This window comes from Tamandua tetradactyla, chromosome 16 (genome assembly GCF_023851605.1).
Source record: "Tamandua tetradactyla isolate mTamTet1 chromosome 16, mTamTet1.pri, whole genome shotgun sequence".
NCBI classification, from domain to species: domain Eukaryota; kingdom Metazoa; phylum Chordata; class Mammalia; order Pilosa; family Myrmecophagidae; genus Tamandua; species Tamandua tetradactyla.
The window spans coordinates 8,921,652-8,945,975 of record NC_135342.1 but is presented as its reverse complement, the minus strand read 5'-3'; the positions used below and the strand labels follow the sequence as shown (position 1 = coordinate 8,945,975).

The following is a 24,324-nucleotide window of genomic DNA, read 5'->3' as shown; positions in this document are numbered from 1 at the left end:
GCATACAGAGGTGTGTTCAGTTTGTGAAAAATCATTGCGCTGTGAACTCACGAACTGTGTGTATATTTTTTCTTTCTTTTTTTTTTTGCATAGGCAAGCACTGGGAATCAAATCTGGGCCTCCGGCATGGCACGTGAGAACTCTGCCTGCTGAACCACCGAGGCCCACCCTTTTTTCAATTTTTTTTTTTGCATGTGCATATATTTTTAATTAAAGATAAGCCTATTGGCAATTTTTAAAAAAGCTGTTAAGAGAGAAAACTGATTAGTGTTGCCTGTCCTTATATTGTCAGGTGGATGTTAAAAGTATTAAATAAGTTTACATTCTGCTTAGCTTTTAAAAGTATACTGTCATTTCTTGCTTAAAAACCAAGAGATATTGAATATGCATCACCCAAGCAAAAAGGGTAAAGTGTAGAATTATTCAAATAAGTTAACACTGAAGAAGTGAAGATAGAAAGAATGAGGAAATAGAATAGGTGTTATGAAGAGAACAAAATAATTTGGTAAATCCTTCCCAAATATACCCATTACCATATTAAGCATAAAAGACTAATTCTCCTGTTAAAGTCAGATATTGGTCGAATATATTCAGTTGGGTATATTTCCAGGAGCTATAGCTGAAACATAAGAATTAATGTAGATAAATCAATAACACATGCCCTGTAATTATAACTAATGAACCAGAATGGCAAGATTAATATCAGATAAAATAGACTTTGTGTTAAAATAGTTTGTCATCGTTATAATTAGCATTTTTATATTTTACATGTTTAAGGTATGATTTCCCAACACTATTGCTTGATGGGTAACAATTTGACCAATTATGTACATGTACACACAGATGGATACAAACGCCCATTTATGTATATGCATATACCACCCCTGTCTTTCAGTAGCCTGTTTCATAACTGTGCTTAGGATTCTGTGGGAGATAAAGCAATATTGTGCAAAAGGAAACCATTTAAAGTTTTCTCATAAATTTAGGGGGTTTTGTATTCCTTATGCAGGAAAAGCAGAGCCCGGATACCCTGGGGTCACGGCTCATGAGAACAAAGGGGCTGATGGTTGGGAAGCTGGCAGTGATAAGTGCAGAAGTATTCACCAGCCACCAATTGGGATTATTTGAAAGAATCAAAAAACTTTGCAGGATGAAGGAGAGAGTATAGAAAGACACAAAGGTGCTCACCAGTAAAAGGATCGTTTGAGTAGCTCTGGACTCAGGGGAGGACCTGGGGGAGAGGTGGGTCCTGTGAATGTGTTGGACCCGCTGCTGGTGCCTGTACAGGATAGAAACCATGGAGCTGCTGGCGAAAAGCATGAGTCCTAAACATAAAGCATCAGGGACTGATAACAATACTGCAAAGAGTGAATGTGGAATTTCATCATGAGCTTCCGCAGAACAGAACACCAAATCCTTTTTCTTTTTGATGGTATCATTTCTCCTATTGCCAGTTACAAACATAGGGATAATGATATTTACCAGCATGAAGAGGAGCCAGCATAGGGACATGGAGAGGCTGATGAACTTGGGAGCTTTCACTTTTAGCTGTGCCCACCTGGAGTTCCTGGGGCTGATGGTGATGGCCTGAAAGACACTCAAGCAGCAAGTGCTGCCAATGGACACACCCCTACCCACTCTGTGAATGTAGAAAAGAAGTTTGCATCCAAAATCATTAAGAAAATCTTGCAACCCAAAGGTGGCCATTGTCAGGGGAACTCCTTTGCAGAGGAGGGTTAGGGTGTTGCCTGCAATCAGGTGCTTGGCAATCAGATCTGTGCACCTTAACCGGCATCCTGAGAAGTAGAGGAGGCTGTAATGATGAAGAAAAGAGAAAATCCCAAGGATTCCAAATAACATCTGGAATAAGAAGATCACCCCTATTGCCAAATCCCTGGAGCTCACGTCAGCCAGTGCCCAGTTATGGATATTTGTCTTCAGAGCCAGCAGTTCCTGCATGGACATATCAGGCATGGGTTATGTTTGCCGTGTCAACTGAAATTCAATGTTCTCTACTTACCATTATTTCTCCCTTAAAATTCATGACTTAAAGTTTTTATTTCATTAAGAGTTTCTGAGTCTTGAATGTCTGACCTTTAAAGAACATTTACAATGTAGGAGTCAATGCTATGGAGGCGATACACGTGATGACTTCTTTGCTCTTCACAAGTCCATTAGGTGGGAATGACTTTTGCTTTCATTTTAAAGAGAAGAGAACCAAGCACAGAGAGGTTAAGTATTTGTCTAAGTTCACACAGTCTTTAGGGCAGATTTGGGACTTAACCTGGCTGGGCTGGTTACAAAGATAGAGCACTGACCCACCATGCTATATTCATAAGTGGATTGGCTGTATTGTTCTTAAAATAATCCAGATGTACATTGTCACTATATTTTTAGATTGGTGGTATCTTATGATTTTTGTTGTAACACATTTCCATGTATTTGGCAGGATTCATTCTACAGGCCAATATCAACTCTGGCAAAAGCTTTAGAAAGCCAGATAAATGTAGATGCACTGACTGCATCCACTGTAGATCCTACCCCATGACAAGTTGGATTTAATGAATCCCAGAATGGCTCAAACTTACGATATCAATGGGAAGACTCATTGGCACTTATGTCCGGATCAAAAGCACAATAGCACCTATCATAGATATTATTGAATAATTTCCCCTATCCAGTGGGACATAAAATGCTAATTATAAAATAATGTATAGTAGAACTAAATTATTATTAGTTTCAGATCATATACTTATCTATTTATTAGTACCTGAATTAAGAATATCTATTAGCATTGAGGTAAGATTTGTGAAGATGTGAAAATGGAAAATGCATATGCAAAATGGATTCTGTAAGCCATGAAATCTTCTGCAAAAACTGAACTAGTAGATTTTTTTATTGCTATTAGAATATGTTTCACATCAATAACAATATCACGTGATACGTATGCATCTGAGAGCTGCTGGCTGAAGCCCATAATTATAATGTTCACTTTTCTTTAAATGTTGCTTCTCTAACTTTAAGAGGCTTAACAGTTCCACCATGATCAACAGACTATGGATGTTTTCCCTAGAGATACAGTTACTGTCTTCATTAATTGCATCATACACCCAGAATTAGAGAAAACATTTCTATTCAAGCAATTGCCATTCAAGTACACTTTCTGCACAGGATTAGATGATTCCTGTGGATTACTCTACTTGCTTTGTGCTCTTTATTGTAAGCACAGAGACCTTCTAGACACACCTTTACTAATCCTAAAGATTTTATCTATGATTCCTGTGTTCCTATAAGGTAGGTAGATTGATTTTGGAATTAGATACCTTAAGCTCTTAAAAATCAGATTGCATTATTATTTGGATTATAAACCAATAATCATCATAAATGAGGAATTCATTAAATCCCATTAGGAGCCATCTAATCGGGGATTGGTGTTGGGTCTGGGACCGCCAATTCTCTTTACTAGCTCAGGCCATGCCTCAGGAATCATCCCTCCATCCTGGGTGGCTTTGGCTTTGACCAGACTTGGACCCAGAAGAATCACTTTTTCCCATCTAAGTACTTACCAAAACTCCTGATATGCCTCCTTCTCTTACAGACTCTGTCTCTCAGACTGAAATAGAAAATACTTACCTGACTTCTTACAGCTGCCAGGACTTAAGCTCCATGTGACAGTCATGACAGCCAGTGTGTGTGTGTGTGTGTGTGTGTCTGTGTTTGTGTGTGTGTGTGTGTGAATAAGGCTGCCAGATCCTGAGTTATGGGTTTGTGGTTTAGTGACCTCACCTCCCCACAGAACTGCAATTATCATTTCACCTGCTGTGGTCTTGACAGTACAGACTTAGGGAGCTGAGAACACTTCTGGAAAAACTTTTCTTCTTAATCGTTAATTACCAAAAAAACAATTACAAATTTCTAGTTAGCATTTCCATGAGCCCCTTGGAGTGTTTCAGAGAAGCTCCTTATTTTCCATGATCCTTGGAGACAGACAGAGTCTCACATGGAGGGGATCAGAAAAGCTGAGGTCTGACATGCAGGGGACTTGCAGCAAAGCAGGTATATCTTACTGGTTGTTCTGCTTCCCTGAGAAGTTTTTCTACTCAAATTAAGTTCATCAGATACTAATCTACAGCATCATTTATATCATAGGCAGAGAAATGAAATAAGCCTGAGTACCTTACAGAGTTTCAAAGAGATACAAGAAAAGGAAGAATATCATGCTATCAATTTACATAGAACCCATATGATTCATTTTCAAAATTCAGTCTCAATTAATTTAGACTCATTTGCACAATTCCATGCCAATTAGTATGGACATTTTAGAAGAAAATATACATTATTAATATTGACCCCACTAATGATAAGAAGTACAAACAATATGCATAGAAGAAAGAGGTAAAATTATGAACGGGCCATTTCCAAATTAAAACACAAAGAACAGATTGTTAAAATAATGGTATAATCTGCCTGTTCAACCACTGGATAAGTCAATGCTGTTTTCTCAATGTAAGAACATTGAATAGTTACTGTAATCCTCAAAACTTACTTATTTAGTTAGTTTTGCTGAATTTTAGGAATGAGCACTGGTTCTTTTATAATTAAGAAATAAAATTATGAGTTCAAATTCATCTTTTTTTTTTTTTTTTTGCTAAAAGCAAATCCACAATCTCATCCAGGTCCATGAGCCATTCCTCTAAAATTTTCATGTCAGGAATTAAACCCATAATGGTTGACAACCCAAACTCCACAAACAAACACACACACACACACACACACAGAGTAATACACTTACATACTGAGGTAAGCACACAGGTGCATAAACAATCATGCAAATACACAATCATATACACTCACATACTTACACTTGTCATCAACATTCACAGTCATGCTTCATCACACACACTCATGAATTTACTCACCACATAAAAATTCACATTCATATTCACTCATAATGACACACATAATCCCACACTACATACAGTCTCATTCACTTTTCATAAAATCACACTCAGTCATGATGCATGTATGCATGCATCTCAACGACATATTTGTATGTCAAAGAATAGTAGTAACCAGTCCTCTATGTGCCTGAAAAGGAAGCACTTTCCACCCTTTATAATCTTTCCCTGCAGCAATTCACAGGTGCAATATTTGCAACGTGCCTTATTTAAAAAGTTTTGTGAGTGTTTCTGCCTTAGGACAAGATGTGTTGGTAGGAGAACCAAGTGTGGGGGAAAGTCATTTCATGGGTGGCAGAGTGGTGTAAGAAAGAGGGCATATGGAAAGGGGGCATAGGGATCAAAAGTGGGTGATGCAGACTTCCAGAGAACGTCTCTTGTTGCTCAGATGTGGCCTCTCTCTCTCTAAGTGCAACTCTGCAAATAAACTCATTGCCCTATCCGCTACATAGGACATGACTTCCATGGGGTGCAAGTTTCCCTGGCAACGTGGGACATGATGCCCAGGGATGAGCCTGGCCCTGGCATCATGGGATTGACAATGCCTTCTTGACAAGAAGGGGGAATATGCGACAAAATAAGATTTCAGTGGCCACAAGAGTCAAATAGAGTCGAGAGGCTATTCTGAAGGTTGCACTTACGCAATTTAGCTAGATATTGCAATTGCCTTGGTATGCTAAGCCCCAACCAAAAGTATTCCTGAAAACTCTAAAGAATACTCATGGCTCTATCTGAGACTCTAGAATAGTTTCACTTAGTTTATTTTTCAGAAACCTAAACCCTCCAAATTTTTCCTATGCCAGGTAAGACCTGAAACAGAGGTACCAGTCTCTTCAAGAAACATCAATACCCCATAATGTTAACACCTCTTTTCAATATGAGGAAATTAGAATGGTCATTGCCCAAATCACATCCCCTAATGTAAACAAACCATGAAATAAAAAAAAAATACCAAATGGTCAGGGGTAAAGCTCTTATTCTGATCCAAGATTAAAGGTGAGAGTTAAGGAAAGTGGTTATTAGGACAGCGGTGGGGTGTGTATGTGTATGTACCTGATTGATTCAATGGGATAATCTGAGGTGGTGATTTTTGTCTCGACTCTCATGGGAAGTGATTTACTAAACTACTGTAAATGTAGATATTATACATTTCATCTTGCACAGAAAAAATATAATTACTGTATTAGCACAGATTTTTCCTATCTTTATATGACAAAATATACAATATTTATATGTTTGAATGATATATTTATGTGAGAAAGATTAAATGTATATTTTTCAGATGAGAGAGATCAGGGTGAGTTAGAGGTGTACTCAAATTTTTTAAAAATTAATTTTTTAATTAAAAGATTAAGAAAGAAAATAAAACATCACCATACATAATCAGTAATTCACAATAGCATCGCTTAGTTGCATATTCATCATTTCTTAGAACATTTGCATTAATTCAGAAAAAGAAATAAAAAGACAATAGAAAAAGAAATAAAATGAACACAGGAGAGAAAAAAAAAGATTATACCTATCATACCCCTTTATCCTTCGCTTTCATTGATCACTAGCATTTCAAACTAAATTTATTTTAGCATTTGTTCCCCCTATTATTTATTTTTATTCCATATGTTCTACTCCTTTGTTGACAAGGTAGATAAAAGGAGCATCAGACACAAGGTTTTCACAATCACACAGTCACATTGTTACAGCTGTATCATTATTCAATCACCTCAAGAAACATGGCTACCAGAACACAGCTCTACATTTTCAGGCAGTTCTCTCCAGCCTCTCCATTACATCTTGAATAACAAGATGATATCTACTTGATGCATAAAATAACATCCAGGATAACCTCTCGACTCTGTTTGGAATCTCTCAGCCATTGACACTTTGTCTCATTTCCCTCTTCCCCCTTTTGGTCGAGAAGGTTTTCTCAGTCCCTTGATGCTAAATCTCAGCTCATTCTAGGTTTTTTCTCAATCCCTTGATGCTGAGTCTCAGCTCGTTCCAAGATCTCTGTCCCACGTTGCCAGGAAGGTCCACATCCCTGGGAGTCATGTCCCACATAGAGAGGGGTAGGGTGGTGAGACTGCTCGTTGTGTTGGCTGGAGAGAGAGGCCACATCTGAGCAACAAAAGAGGCTCTCTTGGGGGTGACTGTTAGGCCTAAATTTTAAGTAGCCTTGACCTATCCTTTGCGGGGTTAAGTTTCATATGAACAAACCCCAAGACTGGGGGCTCAGCCTGTTGCTTTGGTTGTCTGCATTGCTTGTGAGAATATCAAGAATTCAACTTGGGGAAGTTGAATTTCTCCCCGTTCTCACCATTCCCCAAAGGGGGCTTTGCAGATACTTTTCCACTCACTGATTGAATCACTCTGGGATTCATCGGGGCATCACTCTGGACAAACCAGGAAAATCTCATGTCCTACCTGAGACTCCAAATACTTATGGCATTCAATAAAACTATCTACATAAGTTATATTAGGAAATGCATTAGTCAAAATATAAATTTTGTAACAAACAAACATTTTTTGCTTTAGTCTCACACAGAAGGTGACATTTTAAAATATTAATTACCATCTACTTTCAGTACCCTGCAATAATGACATTCCTTTGTTCTTCCTCATGCAATAACATTTTAAAAATTGTACCTTGTACATTTCACTATTATTATACACTCTAGGCACTCCGAGATTATACCATCTCAATCTTTAACATCTATCTTTCTTTCTGATTTCATTTATGTCCCCAGACCTCCTCCCTCTATCATCCTTACATGCAGCTTCATTGAGTGTTTTAACATAAACGTATTACAGTTAGGTAGTATTGTGCTGTCCATTTCCGAGTTTTTGTATCCAGTCCTGTTGTACAGTCTTTATCCCTTCAGCTCCAATTACCCGATATCTTACTCTATTTCTATCTCCTGATGGTCTCTATTACCAACAACATATTCCAAGTTTATTCACTAATGTCAGTTCATATTAGCGAGATCATATAGTATTTGTCCTTTAGTTTTTGGCTAGTCTCACTCAGCATAATGTTCTCAAGGCCCATCCATGTTGTTACATACTTCATAAGTTTATTCTGTCTTAAAGCTGCATAATATTCCATCGTACGTATATACCACAATTTGTTTATGCACTCGTCTATTGATGGACATTTTGGCTGTTTCCACCTTCTTGCAATTGTAAATAATGCTGCTATGAACATTGGTGTGCAAATGTCCGTTTGTGTCCTTGCCCTTATGTCCTCTGAGTAGATACCTAGCAATGGTATTGCTGGGTCATATGGCAATTCTATATTCAGGTTTTTGAGGAACCGCAAAACTGCCTTCCACAGCGGTTGCACCATTTGACATTCCCACCAAAGTGAATAAGTGTGCCTCTTTCTCCACATCCTCTCCAGCACTTGTCATTTTCTGTTTTGTTGATAATGGCCATTCTGGTGGGTGTGAGATGATATCTCATTGTAGTTTTGATTTGCATTTCTCTAATGGCCAGGGACGTTGAGCATCTCTTCATGTGCCTTTTGGCCATTTGTATTTCCTCTTCTGAGAAGTGTCTGTTCAAGTCTTTTTCCCATTTTAAAATTGGATTGGCTGCCTTTTTGTTGTTGAGTTGAACAATCTCTTTATAAATTCTGGATACTAGACCTTTATCTGATATGTTGTTTCCAAATATTGTCTCCCATTGTGTAGGCTGTCTTTTTACTTTTTGATGAAGTTCTTTGATGCACAAAAGTGTTTAATTTTGAGGAGCTCCCAATTATTTATTTATTTCTTCAGTGCTCTTGCTTTAGGTGTAAGGTCTATAAAACTGCCTCCAATTATAAGATTTATAAGATATTTCCCTACATTTTCCTCTAACTGTTTTATGGTCTTAGACCTGACGTTTAGATCTTTGATCCATTTTGAGTTGACTTTTGCATAGGGTGTGAGATACGGGTCCTCTTTCATTCTTTTGCATATGGATATCCATTTCTTAGGGACCATTTATTGAAGAGACTGTTCTGTCCCAGGTGAGTTGGCTTGACTGTCTTATCAAAGATCAAATGTCCATAGATGAGAGGGTCTATATCTGAGCACTCTATTCGATTCCATTGGTCAATATATCTATCTTTATGCCAGTACCATGCTGTTTTGACCACTGTGGCTTCATAATATGCCTTAAAGTCAGGCAGTGTGAGACCTCCAGCTTCGTTTTTTTCCCTCAAGATACTTTTGGCAATTCAGGGCACCCTGCCCTTCCAAATAAATTTGCTCATTTGTTTTTCTATTTCTGAAAAGTAAGTTGTTGGGATTTTGATTGGTATTGCATTGAATCTGTAAATCAGTTTGGGTAGAATTGACATCTTAACTATATTTAGTCTTCCAATTCATGAACATGGTATGCCCTTCCATCTATTCAGGTCTTCTGTGATTTCTTTTAACAGTTTCTTGTAGTTTTCTTTGTATAGGTATTTTGCCTCTTTAGTTAAATTTATTCCTAGGCATTTTATTCTTTTAGTTGCAATTGTAAATGGAATTCATTTCTTGATTTCCCCCTCAGACTGTTCATTACTAGTGTATAGAAACACTACAGATTTTTGAGTGTTGATCTTGTAACCTGCCACTTTGCTGTACTCGTTTATTAGCTCTAGTAGTGTTTTGCTGTGGATTTTTCAGGGTTTTCGACATATAGTATCATATCTTCTGCAAAGAGTGATAGTTTTACTTCTTCCTTTCCAATTTTGATGGCTTGTGTCTCTTTTTCTTGTCTAATTGCTCTGGCTAGATCTTCCAACACAATGTTGAATAACAGTGGTGATAGTGGACATCCTTGTCTTGTTCCTGATCTTAGGGGGAAAGTTTTTAATTTTTCCCCATTGAGAAAGAGGCCCCATATTAGCTGTGGGTTTTTCATATATTCCCTTTATCATTTTAAGGAAGTTCCCTTGTATTCCTATCCTTTGAGGTGTTTTCAACAGGAAAGGATGTTGAATTTTGTCAAATGCCTTCTCTGCATCAATTGAGATGATCATGTGATTTTTCTGCTTTGATTTGTTGATATGGTGTATTGCATTAATTGATTTTCTTCTGTTGAACCATCCTTTCATACCTGGGATGAATCCTACTTGGTCATGATGTATAATTCTTTTAATGTGTTGCTGGATTAGATTTGCTAGAATTTTGTTGAGGATTTTTGCATCTATATTCATTAGAGAGATTGGTCTGTAGTTTTCTTTTTCTGCAATATCTTTGCTTGGTTTTGTTATGAGAGTGATGTTGGCTTCATAGAATGAATTAGGTAGCTTTCCCTCCACCTCAATTTTTTGAAGAGTTTGAGCAGGATTGGTACTAATTGTTTCTGGAATGTTTGGTAGAATTCACATGTGAAGCCGTCTGGTCCTGGACTTTTCTTTTTGGGAAACTTTTGAATGACTGATTCAATTTCTTTACTTGTGATTGGTTTGCTGAGGTCATCTATTCCTTCTTGAGTCAAAGTTGGTTTTCATGCCTTTCTAGGAAGTTGTCCATTTCATCTACATCGTTGTATTTATTAGCATAAAGTTGTTCATAGCATCCTGTTATTATGTCCTTTATTTCTGTGGGGTCAGTGGTTATGTCTCCTCTTCCATTTTTGATCTTATTTATTTGCATTCTCTCTCTTCTTCTTTTTGTCAGTCTTGTTAAGGGCCCATCAATCTTATTGATTTTCTCATAGAACTAACTTCTGGTTTTATTGATTTTCTCAATTGTTTTCATGTTTTCAATTTCATTTATATCTGCTCTAGTCTTTGTTATTTCTTTCCTTTTGCTTGCTTTGGGGTTAGTTTACTGTTCTTTCTCCAGTTCTTCCAAGTGGACAGTTAATTCCTGTATTTTTACCCTTTCTTCTTTTTTAATATAGGCATTTAGGGCAATAAATTTCCCTCTTAGCACTGCCTTTGCTGCGTCCCATAAGTTTTGATATGTTGTGTTTTCATTTTCATTTGCCTTGAGATATTTACTGATTTCTCTTGTAATTTCTTCCTTGACACACTGGTTGTTTAAGAGTGTGTTGTTGAGCCTCCACATATTTGTGAATTTTACCTACCTATTATTGATTTCCAACTTCATTCCTTTATGATCTGAGAAAGTGCTGTGTATGATTTCAATCTTTTTAAATTTGTTGAGACTTGGTTTGTGACCCAGCATATGGTCTATCTTTGAGAATGATCCATGAGCACTTGAGAAATAGGTGTATCCTGCTGTTGTGGGGTGTAATGTCCTATAAATGTCTGTTAAGTCTAGCTCATTCATTGTAAAATTCAAATTCTCTGTTTCTTTATTAATTCTCTGTCTAGATATTCTGTCCATTGATGAGAGTCAGGAATTGAAGTCTCCAACTATTAATGTAGATGTGTCTATTTCCCTTTTCAGTGTTTGCAGTGTTTGCCTCATGTATTTTGGGGCATTCTGGTTCGGTGCATAAATATTTATGATTGCTATGTCTTCGTGTTGAATTGTTCCTTTTATTAGTACATAGCATCCTTCTTTGTCTCTTTTAACTGTTTTACATTTGAAGTCTACTTTGTTGGATATTAGTATAGCTACTCCTGCTCTTTTCTGGTCGTTATTTGCATGAAATATCTTTTACCAACCTTTCACTTTCAATGTATGTTTATCTTTGGGCTTAAGATGTGTTTCCTATAGACAGCATATAGAAGGATCCTGTTTTTTTAATTCATTCTGCCAATCTATGTCTTTTGATTGGGGAGTTCAATCCATTAACATTTAGTGTTATAACTGTTTGGGTAGTACTTTCCTCTACCATTTTGCTTTTTGTATTTTGTATGTCATATCTAATTTTCCTTCTTTCTACACTCTTCTCCACACCTCTCTCTTCTGTCTTTTCGTATCTGTCTCTAGTGCTCCCTTTAGTATTTCTTGCAGTGCTGGTCTCTTGGTCACAAATTCTCTCAGTGATTTTTTGTCTGAAAATGTTTTAATTTCTCCCTCATTTTTGAAGGACAATTTTGCTGGGTATAGAATTCTTGGTTGGCAGTTTTTCTCTTTTAGTAATTTAAATATATCATCCCACTGTCTTCTCGTCTCCAAGGTTTCTGTTGAGAAATCTACACATAGTCTTATTGGGTTTCCCTTGTATGTGATGGATTGTTTTTCTCTTGCTGCTTTCAAGATCCTCTCTTTCTCTTTGACCTCTGACATTCTGACTAGTATGTGTCTTGGAGAAGATCTATTTGGATCTATTCTCTTTGGGTTATTCCGCACTTCTTGGATCTGTAATTTTAAGTCTTTCATAAGAGTTGGGAAATTTTCAGTGATAATTTCTTCCATTAGTTTTTCTCCTCCTTTTTCCTTCTCTTCTCCTTTTGGGACACCCACAACATGTATATTTGTGCATTTCGTATTATCATTCAATTCCTTGAGTACCTGCTCATATTTTTCCATTTTTTTCCCTATAGTTTCTGTTTCTTGTCGGATTTCAGATGTTCCATCCTCCAGTTCACTAATCCTAACCTCTGTCTCTTGAAATCTACCATTGTAGGTTTCCATTGTTTTCTGCATCTCTTCTACTGTACCTTTCACTCCCATAAGTTCTGTGATTTGTTTTTTCAGACTTTCCATTTCTTCTTTTTGTTCATTCCTTGCATTCTTCATATCCTCCCTCAATTCATTGATTTAGTTTTTGATGAGGTTTTCCATGTCTGTTCATATATTCTGAATTAATTGCTTCAGCTCTTGTATCTCATTTGAACTATTGGTTTGTTCCTTTGACTGGGCCATATCTTCAATTTTTCTGGTGTGATTTGTTATTTTTTGCTGGCATCTAGACATTTAACTACCTTAGTTAGTTTATTCTGGAGATTACTTTCACTCTCTTACCTAGGGTTTTCTTGCTAGATGAATTTGTTGTCTATCTGTTCTTTGACCTTCAGTTCAGCTTTTTCTGGACCTCTAGCTTAGGTTTTGTTTAACAGAGGATAATTTTTCAGTTCTTGTTTTCTTGTTTCTTGCTCTGCTTGTATGGGGCCTTTTCTGTCCCCACCCTTAGGAGGGTCTATGTAGGCCTTATAGACTCCAGCTGGATTTTACCGGACTAAACTGGCCTCCTATTGGGGGAAGGAGTCACCTACATCAGTTTTCCCTGCGGGTGAGACCCAGCAGGTTAAAAGACTTTCCTGTGGATTCTCTCGGCTCTGTTTTTCTTATCCTGCCCTGTCTGTGGCACTTGTCTGCCTGCAGGTCCCACCAGCAAAAGATGTTGTGGCACCTTTAACTTTGGAAGACTCTCCCTGCTGGGGGCGTGGTGGAGACAGAGGAGAGGTTGTAGGCTGGTTTTAATGGCTTCAAATTGCCAAGCCCTGGACTCTGAATTCCTTGAGGGAGGGATTCCACCTGTGTTGGGCTTCACCCCTCCCTTGGGGAAGGCACAGGTGAGAGACCGCCCTGAAAGCAGTCCGTTTCTGCCTATGCCTGGGGGAGTTGCAGCCTGAGAAGTCCCGCTGCTGGATGAAGACAGTCAAGCCTCTGTAGAAAGACAGTCACAAAAACCTCCATTCCCTCCCCTTTCCTCTTTTTCTGTTAGCCCAATGAGCGACCTCCACCTTGACCAGGTTTACAGTCTCTTTCTTTTCCCTCTGGGAAGCCGCCTGTTGGGGAGGGGAGCCGGCCGCCACGGCTTGGGGAACTCACGGTTCTGGGGAGGCTCGCAGCTGGTCCAGCTGGTTCAGACTGGGTTACACTGTGTGTCTGGTCACTGACATGGCTCTGCTAGCTGTTCTGTACTGTTTCTGGTTATTTAGTAGTTGTTCTGGAGGACAAACTAAGATGCGCGCATTGCTAAGCCGCCATCTTGGCCCCTCCTCCCATATTCAAATTTTAATGTTTATAGTAATTAAGTAAGGATTATGTTAAAATGCCGATTCTGATTCAGGGGACAGGGAGTGGGGCCTGAGATTTTAGATCCGAAACTTACTGTGAAATGGTTCTGAAAAAGTATGTAGGTATATATGTATATGAATATATATCTGTACCTGTACATGTACATATACATATAAAGCAAAAGAAAGGTAACCACTCGCAGAAACTGAATGAAAGATATATGGGAATTCTTTGTACTATACTTGCAACTTTTTCTGTATTTCAAAAGAAAATTTTTTAAAAAAATGCTTTTTAAATACCAACAGGAACTGAAAAATAATGTACCACTTATCTAAACTCTAAATTAAGAGTAGGACAGAATAAACCATAATTTTAAAGGAGCTTTAAATTATTACAAACAAAACAAACAATTGAAAAAGATAAAGATGACAGTAGGCTCTTGAACATGAATAAAAACATTTTTAGGGAAAGACAATAAAAGATAAACTTCAGGGGAATCAGAAAAATAGAGACAATGGAAATGCATAAATGGTGACTACTTTACATTTACAATAAATATTAAATATTCAACTTAATCCCACAATTTTATGCATCTGGGATGAGTTGCTTTTACTTTCTAGAAATAATGCTACTAATTAACTAAAATAAATACAGAAAATCAAATTAATTTTAGTATACATACCTCAAGGGAGTGAAAGGTATATATTCCTAAATTGCACAAATTCTGATTTTTATGGACAAATTATATTCAACTCTCAAGTAACATTGAGCCCCTTTGTGTATTTTCAGGTTTGCTCTAGTATTGCTTCCTGTTGAAATGGAGCTCAAAGGATATTAAGGAATGATGAGAAAGAAAGAAAGGAAGAAGGAGAGAAAGAAAGACACAGACGGGTTCAGGGGATCTGAAGCTTGAGTTTACTTCAGACAGACTTCAGACAATTTTATTCTTAACCAGATCCTGGTTATATACCACAGGATGACAATAGGCATGCATGCATTTCCTGAGGGAACAAAGTTCTTATCTTTCAGTGTTCTTCCTTCATACTTAAAATAACCATTTTGGGTAAACAAACATTCTCTTCCTCCTAGACTGTCTTACATAAATCAGATAACATAAAACAACTTACTGCTGCCACTACCCTAATGCCAACTACTCCCAAGTAGTTCCGCAGGTTTTATGTTAATCCGATCCTATCTCCTACACTCTAGCATTATGGCAAAGCAAGTTTCCCCTTACTACTTTTCTTTTCTAGATCTTTCTGAGCTATTCTAGCCTAATAACACCATACTGTTGACTATCCAGCCTCTTCTACCCAGAGCTGATGGAACGTGTGCAAGATCCTAAATCCACCCACTGGCTCCCTCCCTGACTCTGTGGAACTTGATTCCTCTTCTCCAATCTTGCACATCAAAAGGAATCCAGCCTAGGAATCTTGCATATCAAAGCCTTCCCAGTTCCAAAGGACACATTTTCAATAGGTCCAGGTCATTAATTCATGGTGAGAATTGTTCACAAAACAGAAAAAGTCTGGGTGGAGAGAAGATAGAAAGGACAGAAGTTTCTAAAGTTGGGTGGCTCACGGTGGCTCAGCAGGCAGGAATGCTTGCCTGCAATGCCAGAGAACCCAGGTTTGATTCCCTGTGCCTGCCCACGTAAAAAATATATAAAAAAGAGAAGTTTCTAAAGTCCAGGGAACACAGCATCCAGAGAGATTGTTTCTTTGAGAAAGTAGCAAAGATAACAAATAGCTGGGAAATAAACCTGGTAGGCATGAATCTCAGAGGTAAAGAGATAAACTTTTTCAAGTTATAAAAACCAGGCATTTCAGGAGGAAGAGAAGACCACACATAAGAGTTATGGGGAGGTTCAGATTTTCTTTTTGGCGAGGGTGGGGCTTCCGGGAAGATGGCAGACCAGAGTGGAGTGAGTTCACTCCTGCCTCCTGTTAATCAAGATAGGAGATGGGGAGAAAATGTCCAGGGCTGCAGGTCCTGGGGCGTAAGCATTACAGGAGGTTCTTTAGGCAGTTTTGGGGTGTGAGGAGGATCAAGGGAGAACGGGTGGGACGGGTGACGGGGATCCCCACAGGGCGGGCTGCGGTGTACGCACAGCTGACGGCTGAGGAAGCCTCCCCACGTGGTTGCGGTGGGCAGCGCAGGCAGGGATCCCAGAGGCCAGCCATCATCCACCACAGGGCAGGCCTCGGGGTGGGGGGAGTGACCACCCCCTCCGGTGGGGGAAAAGCCTGCCCTCAGTTCCCTTATCGGCAGGTCCACCAGCTCTAGGGATCAGCTGATTAGCTGATCCCCCATGCGGTGGTTGGCCCCCCAGTACCCCGGCAGAGACCTCTAGTCAGCTGCCCCAGGCAGAGCAGCACCCCTGGCAAAGCAGCCCCTGGTTGAGCATGGGAACCTCCAGGGGCTCCGTCTAGGAGAGGTAGGGCTGAGGGAGGAGGAGACTCAAGCGCCGTCTTCTGGCCGGACCGGATGCAGTAAGTGCAGGTCGGCTGCACCAGACAGGGAGCGAGAGCTTGAGGGAGGAGGAGCCTCACTGTCAGCACCTGCTGGGAAGACGGGGTAAGTGCAGGCAAGCTAACTCCCCATCTGCCTAGGTCTTTATTTCTGTTTTTATTTTTTATTTATTTTTTTCTTCTCAATATTCTTTCTCTTCTCCCCCCTTTTAAAACATAGTCTTGCTATACATTTTTATTAGTAATATATTGTCCTTTTCATTATTTAAAAAAATTATAGATATTGTATGTTACTGTATTTTCCATTTTTTATTTCACATATTATTTTTTCTTGTTCCATTTCATTTATTTTTATTGTTACTATATATTTTTTCTCTTAAATTTTCTCTTCCTTTGGTGGGTACCAGCCTGACTTCACTCCCAATATGCCCTGGTGTGTCTCCTTTTGATTCTGGTGCCTACTAATTTTGAGGTGTATTTTGTTGTGGTTCTTGTTTTTGTGTTCCATATTTTTATTATAAAATTATTTTACTTAATTATTATTATTTTTTGTGCATAGGCTAGGAGTTCAGGTTGGGTCTCCTGCATGGTAGTCAGCTATTCTGCCCCTGGAGTACCCATGTACCCTGGCCTATTTTATAATAGACATTTCAGTTGAATCATATCCCCTACTTGAGATCTGGACCTTGATTTTGTGGAGAATAACCAACAAACAAAATGTAAAAGGAAACATTCAGCAAAAACTAAGTAAATAGAAAATTTTAGAAGAGTGAAAGAAACCAACTTGCATAATGATCATGTCAAGATTACCAAATGCCCAGAGCACAAGAGAAAATCACAAGCACACAAAGACCCAAGCAGGAATGGCCCAGTCAAATGACTAAATCAAAATCCCAGAGGGGACACAGAATATGGAACACCTATCCAAGGATATTTATAAAGAAATAAAGGATATCAGGAAGACACTAGAAGAGCATAAAAGAATAATTCTGGAGGTTAAATAGGAAAATGGACGATCTCACAGAAATGAAAGACACAGTAGACCAAATAAAAAAAATATTCTGGAGATACAGGATAGCAGATTCTAAGAAGCAGAACAATAGATCTAGAGCACACAAAAGAACAAAGAGCAAGAAAGATGGAAAAAGTGCAACTGGATCTTAGGGAAATGATAGATAACAAGAGGCCCCAACATTTAAGAATTATTGGTGTCCCAGAAAGAGAAGGGAAGAGCAAAGGGTTGGCAAAGTTAGTAGAAGATATAATTGGAGAAAACTCCCCAACCCTTATAAAAGACAAAAATGTGCACATCAAAGAGGTGAATTCCAAATAGAATAAATCCAAACAAGCCTACTACAAGACACATAATAAACAGACTTTCAGGTGTTGAAGAGAAACAGAAAGTCCTGAAAGCAGCATGAGAAAAGCAATCTACTGCATACAAGTGAAAACACATAAGACTGACTTCAGACTACTCAGCAGGCACCATGGAAACAAGAAGGCAGTAGTATGATATTATTAAGATCCTGAATAAGAAAGACTTTCAACCAAGAATTCTTTATCCAGCCAAGTTTTCCTTCAAAATCGAGAGAGATTAAAATCTTCAAAGATAAAGAAAGATTGAGAGTACTAGTTAACAAGACAGCAGTCTTCTAAGAAATACTAAAGGGAACCCTGTCAGCTGATTCAAAAAGACAAGAGAGGGAGGTCTGGAAGAGGGCACAGAATTGAAGAATATGATTAAAGATAATTTAAAGGAAAAGAGAGAGAGAAGGAAAATAATATACAGATCTGACAAATAAAAATGAAAGTACAAGATGGCAGAATCAAGAACTGCTTTTACAATAATTACTTTGGATGTTAATGGACTAAACTGACAATTAAAAGATACAGACTGACAGAATGGATCAAAAACATCATTCATCTCTGTGCTGTTTACAAGAGATCCATCTTAGATCAAGGACACAGTTAGATTGAAAGTGAAAGGATGGAAAAAGATCTATGCAAGCTGTAACCAAAATAAAGCAGGAGTAGCTATACCAATGACAGACAAAATAGACTTTATGTGTAAAGACATCATAAGAGACAAAGAAGGACACCACATATTAATAAAAGGGACAATTCACCAGGAAGATATAATAATCCTAAATGTGTATACTTCCAGTCAAGGAGCTCCAAAGTACATGAGGCACATATTGGGAAAACTGAAGGGAACTATAGACATATCAACAGTAATAACAGGTGACTTCAATACACCAGTCTCCACTATAGATAGAACAACCACAAAGAGGATCAATAAGGAAATAGAGAACCTAAACAATAAGATAATGAATTAGATCTAATAGACATGTATAGATCATCACATCCCCAAACACCAGAATACACATTAATTTCTAGTGCACATGGAATGTTCTCCAGGATAGATCATATACTGGGACATATACTGAGTCTCTATAAACTTAATAAGATTGAAATGATCCAAAGTACTTTCTCTGATCACAACACAATAAAGTTGTGATCACAAAGAACCAGAGCTTGCACAGATATATGGAGAGTACAGAACATACTTATAAATAATCAGTGGGTCTTAGAAGAAATTGCTAGAGAAAACAATAACTGTCTGGAGACAAATGATAATGAGAATATAACATGTCACTTATGGGATGTCACAAAGGCAGTGCTGTGAGGGAAATTTATTCCCCTAAATGCCTATTTAAAACAAGAGGGGAGGGCCACGGTGGCTCAGCAGGCAGAGTTCTTGCCTGCCATGCATTCAATTCCCAGTGCCTGCCCATGCAAAATAAACAAACAAACAAACAGACAAAAAACAAAAAAGAAGGCGGTGCGATGGTGGCTCAGTGACAGAATTCTCGCCTGCCATGCCAGGACCCAGGTTCGATTCCTGGTGACTCCCCATACAAAAAACTAAACAAACAAACAAACAAACAAACAAAAACCCACAAATGAGCAAAACTTGAGGATTTAACTGCTCACCTGGAGAACTTAGAGAAAGAACAGCAAACCAACTCCAAAGCAATAAAAAAAGAGAAAAAATAAAGACTAAAGCAGAAATAAACAAACTGGAGAACAGTAAAACAATTAGAAAGGATTAACAAAACTAAAAGTTGGTTCTTTGAGAAAATTAATTAATGGTCCCCTAGCTAGACTAACAAAGAAGAGAGTGAGAGGATACAAATAAAATCAGAAATGAAAGGGGGGTTGTTACCACAGATAATGAATAAATTAAAAAATCATAAAGAAGATAGTATGAACAACTGTATGCCAACAAACTAGATAACTTAGATGAAACAGATAAATTCCTAGAAACACAGAAATTGCCTATACTGACTCAAGAAGAAATAGGAGATCTCATCAAACCAATTACAAATAAAGAGATCCAATCAGTCATCAAAAATCTTCCCACATAAAAAAAAGCCCAGAACCTGATGGCCTCACAGGAGAATTTTATCAAACTTTCCAAAAAGCACTGACAGCAGTCCTGCTCAAACTCTTCTAAAAAATTTGAAGAAAAAGGGACACTACCCAACTCATTTTATGAAGCTAACATCACTCTAATACCAAAATCGGATAAAACTGATACAAGAAAAGAAAAGTACAAACCAATCTCCCTAATGAACATAGATGTGAAAATACTTAGCAAAAGGCTAGCAAATCATATTCAATGCCACATTAAAAGAATTATACATCATGATCAAGTGGGATTCATACCAGGAATGCAAGTGTGGTAGAACATAAGAAAATCAATCAACATAATATAGCACATTAACAAACCAAAAAGAAAAAATCACATGATCATATTGATTGATGAAGAAAAAGCAATTAAACAAAATCCAGCATCCTTTCCTGATAAAAAGTACTTCAAAAGTTAGGCATCGAAGGAAGCTTTCTCAATATCATAAAAGGCATATATGAAAAATCCATAGCCAGCATCACACTTAACTGTCAAAAATTGAAAGCATTCCCCTTGAGATTGGGGATGAGACAAGGCTGCCCATTGTCATCACTATTATTCAACATTTTATTAGAAGTACTAGCTGGAGCAATTATGCAGGAGAAAGAAATAAAAGCATCCAAATAGGAAGGGAAGAAGTAAAATTTTCATTATTTGCAGAGGACATGATCCTATACTTAGAAAACCCTGAGAAATTTAGAGTACAACTACTTGAGCTAATAAACAAATTCAGCAAAGGATCAGGATACAAGATTAATGTACAAAAATCAGTAATGTTTCTATACACAAACAATGATCTATTTGAGGTGACAACTAAGGAAAAAATCCCATTCAGAATAGCACCCAAAAGAATTAGTTATCTAGGAATAAACCTAACCAGGGATGTCAAGGACTTATACACAGAAAATTTTTTTTTAAGTTGCTAAAAGAAATAAAAAATAACCCAAATAGATGGAAAGATGGTCCATGCTCATGGATAGGAAGGTTGAATATTGTCAAGATGTCAATTCTACCAAACTTATCTACAGACTTAAAGCAATACCAATAGATATCTGAACAATCTACTTTGAAGACCTGGAAAAATTGGTTATCAAATTTATATGGAAGGGAAAGAGACCTCAAATACCTAAAGGCATCCTAAAAAAGAAAAGTGAACTGGGAGTTCTATTACTTCCTGACTTTAAAGCTTACTATAAAACCATAGTGGTCAAAACAGCATGGTACTGGCACAAAGGCAGAAAGACTGACCAGTGGAATAAAATCAAGATTGCAGAGATTGACAACCAAATTTATGACTTATGATTTGATCTTCAATAAGGCTCCCAAATCCACCGAATTGGGACAGGAAAATCTTTTTAATAAGTGGGCATGGGAAAATGGATTTCAATAGCCAAAAGAATTAAAGAGGACCCATACCTTACATCCTATACAAAAATTAATTCAAAATGGATTAAAGGTCAAGACTGAGATGATATGATCTAGGAATACCTACAGTGTATAATGGTCATGACTAAATGTACAAATTTAAAAATGTTTTTGCATGAGGAAGAACAAAGGAATGTCAATACTACAGGGTGTTAAAAATAGATGTTAATTCATATTTAAAAACTTTAACTTATGTGTGAGACTAAAGCAAAAAATGTTCATTTGGTACAAAATGTATATTTTGACTAGTACATTTCCTAATATAACATATGTAGACAGTTTAACTGAACACCATAAGTACATGGAACCTTGAGTAGGGCATGAGATTTTGTAGGTTTGTCCAGGCTGATGCCCCAATGAATCCCAGAGTGATCTGAACAGTGAATAAAAGAGTATTTGCAAAGGCCCCTTGGGGGAATAGTGAGAAAGGGGCAAAATTCAACTTCCTCATGTGGAGAATTCCTGATATTCTCACAAGCAGTGGGGATAACCAAAGCAATAGGCCGAGCCCTCAATCTTGGGGTTTGCTCACATGAAACTTATCCCTGCAAAGGATAGGCTACTTAAAATTAGGCCCAAGAGTCACCCCCAGAGAATCTCTTTTGTTGCTCAGATGTGGCCTCTCTCTCCTTCAGCCAACATGACAAGAAAATTCACTACCCTCCCCCTCTTTACATGGGACATGACTCCCAGGGGTATAAACCTTCCTGGCAACATGAGACAGAAATCCTAGAATGAGCTGGGACTCAACATCAAGGGATTGGGAAAACCTTCTTGACCAAAAGGGGCCAGAGAGAAATGAGACAAAATAAAGTGCCAATGGCTGAGGGATTTCAAAGAGAGTCAAGAGGGTATCCTGGGTATTCTTATGCATTATATAGATATCACCTTTTTAGTTAAGGTGTAAAGGTGAGGCTGGAGGGTATTCTAGTTTCTTAGCTGCCAGAATGCAATATACCAAAAGCAGAAGGCTTTTAAAAAAGGGAATTTAATAAGTTGCTGGTTTACAGTTCTAAGGCAGAGAAAATGTCCCAATTAAAATAAGTCTATAGAAATGACCAGAGGAGAGGCGGGGCCAAGATGGCGGCTTAGTAAGGTATGTGCGTCTTAGTTCCTCCTCCAAAGCAACTACTAGGTGAACTGAAACAGTGCAGAACAGCTCCCGGGGCCATGGCAGGGAATGGACACACAGCGTACCCCAGTCTGGACTGACTAGTCTGACTGCGAGACTCAGCTGCGGTGAGATCCCCGAGCGGCGCATGATTTCCCGAACAGCAGACGATTTCCCGAGCAGCGGCAGCTGTGGTGGCCGGAGCTCCTCCCTCCTTCCTTCCTGGGCCGGCTGAGAGTCTCGGAGAGGCAAGTTTCCCAAGCCGAGGCGGCCGGAGACCCTCTTTTGCGGGCGGCTTCCTAGTCCGGCTACGAGTCTCGGATCAGCCCAAGCCACGGTGGCCCTCCCCTGCACGTGGCTTCCTGGTCCGGTGGGGAATTCCCCAGGCCGCGGTGGCCGGTGACTGACGCCCCTCCCCCGCGGGTGACTTCCTGGTCCAGTGGCGAATTCCCCGGGCCCGCTGCGGCCGGCGACCAGCCACAGGGTCCCCTCAAGCCACGGTGACTGACACCCCCACCACGTGCGGCCCCCCGAACCAACGGAGAGAATTGGATCAGAAATGCCCAGGCCACGGAGATCGGTGACCAGGGGGATCCCTTCCAAACATGTGAGACAAACGTGTGCCACGAGCACCACCTACTGGGCAGGATAAGAAAAACAGAACCCAGAGATTTCACAGAAAAATCTGACAACCTTGTTGGGTCCGACACCCAGGGAAATCTGACTAAATGCCCAGACGCCAGCAGCAGAATATAACGGTCCATGCTCAGAAGATTGAGAATATGGCCCAGTCAAAGGAACAAACCAATAGTTCAAATGAGATACAAGAGCTGAGACAACGAATGCTGAATATATGAACAGAAATGGAAAACCTCTTCAAAAATGAAATCGATAAATTGAGGGAGGACATGAAGAAGACATGGGCTGAACATAAAGAAGAAATAGAAAAACTGAAAAAACAAATCACAGAACTTATGGAAGTGAAGGATAAAGTAGAAAAGATGGAAAAAGCAATGGATACCTACAATGATAGATTTAAAGAGACAGAAGATAGAATTAGTGATTTGGAGGATGGAACATCTGAATTCCAAAAAGAAACAGAAACTATCAGGAAAAGAATGGAAAAATTTGAACAGGGTATCAGGGAACTCAAGGACAATATGAACCACGCAAATATACGTGTTGTGGGTGTCCCAGAAGGAGAAGAGAAGGGAAAAGGAGGAGAACAACTAATGGAAGAAATTATCACTGAAAATTTCCCAACTCTTATGAAAGACCTAAAATTACAGATCCAAGAAGTGAAGCGCACCCCAAAGAGATTAGACCCAAATAGGCATTCTCCAAGACACTTACTAGTTAGAATGTCAGAGGTCAAAGAGAAAGAGAGGATCTTGAAAGCAGCAAGAGAAAAACAATCCATCACATACAAGGGAAACCCAATAAGACTATGTGTAGATTTCTCAGCAGAAACCATGGAAGCTAGAAGACAGTGGGATGATATATTTAAATTACTAAAAGAGAAAAACTGCCAACCAAGACTCCTATATCCAGCAAAATTATCCTTCAAAAATGAGGGAGAAATTAAAACATTCTCAGACAAAAAGTCACTGAGAGAATTTGTGACCAAGAGACCAGCTCTGCAAGAAATACTAAAGGGAGCACTAGAGTCAGATACAAAAAGACAGAAGAGAGAGGCATGGAGAAGAGTGTAGAAAGAAGGAAAGTCAGATATGATATATATAATACAAAAGGCAAAATGTTAGAGGAAAATATTATCCAAACAGTAATAACACTAAATGTTAATGGACTGAATTCCTCAATCAAAAGACATAGATTGGCATAATGGATTAGAAAACAGGATCCTTCCATATGCTGTCTACAGGAAACACATCTTAGACCCAAAGATAAACATAGGTTGAAAGTGAAAGGTTGGGAAAAGATATTTCATGCAAATAACAACCAGAAAAGAGCAGGAGTGGCTATACTAATATCCAACAAATTAGACTTCAAATGTAAAACAGTTAAAAGA

General features: G+C 38.6%; 1 protein-coding gene across 1 annotated transcript; it reads right to left on the bottom strand.

Moving 5' to 3' along the window:
* Positions 1–963: 963 nt before the first annotated feature.
* Positions 964–1,974, bottom strand: LOC143658285 (vomeronasal type-1 receptor 4-like). Its single transcript, XM_077130444.1, has one exon. The coding sequence runs from the start codon at positions 1,972–1,974 to the stop codon at positions 964–966; it is 1,011 nt and encodes a 336-aa protein (XP_076986559.1).
* Positions 1,975–24,324: the final 22,350 nt, after the last annotated feature.

Excerpts from the sequence above, each read along its gene's own strand:
- LOC143658285 (XM_077130444.1), bottom strand. The coding sequence starts at position 1,974 with ATGCCTGATATGTCCATGCAGGAACTGCTGGCTCTGAAGACAAATATC.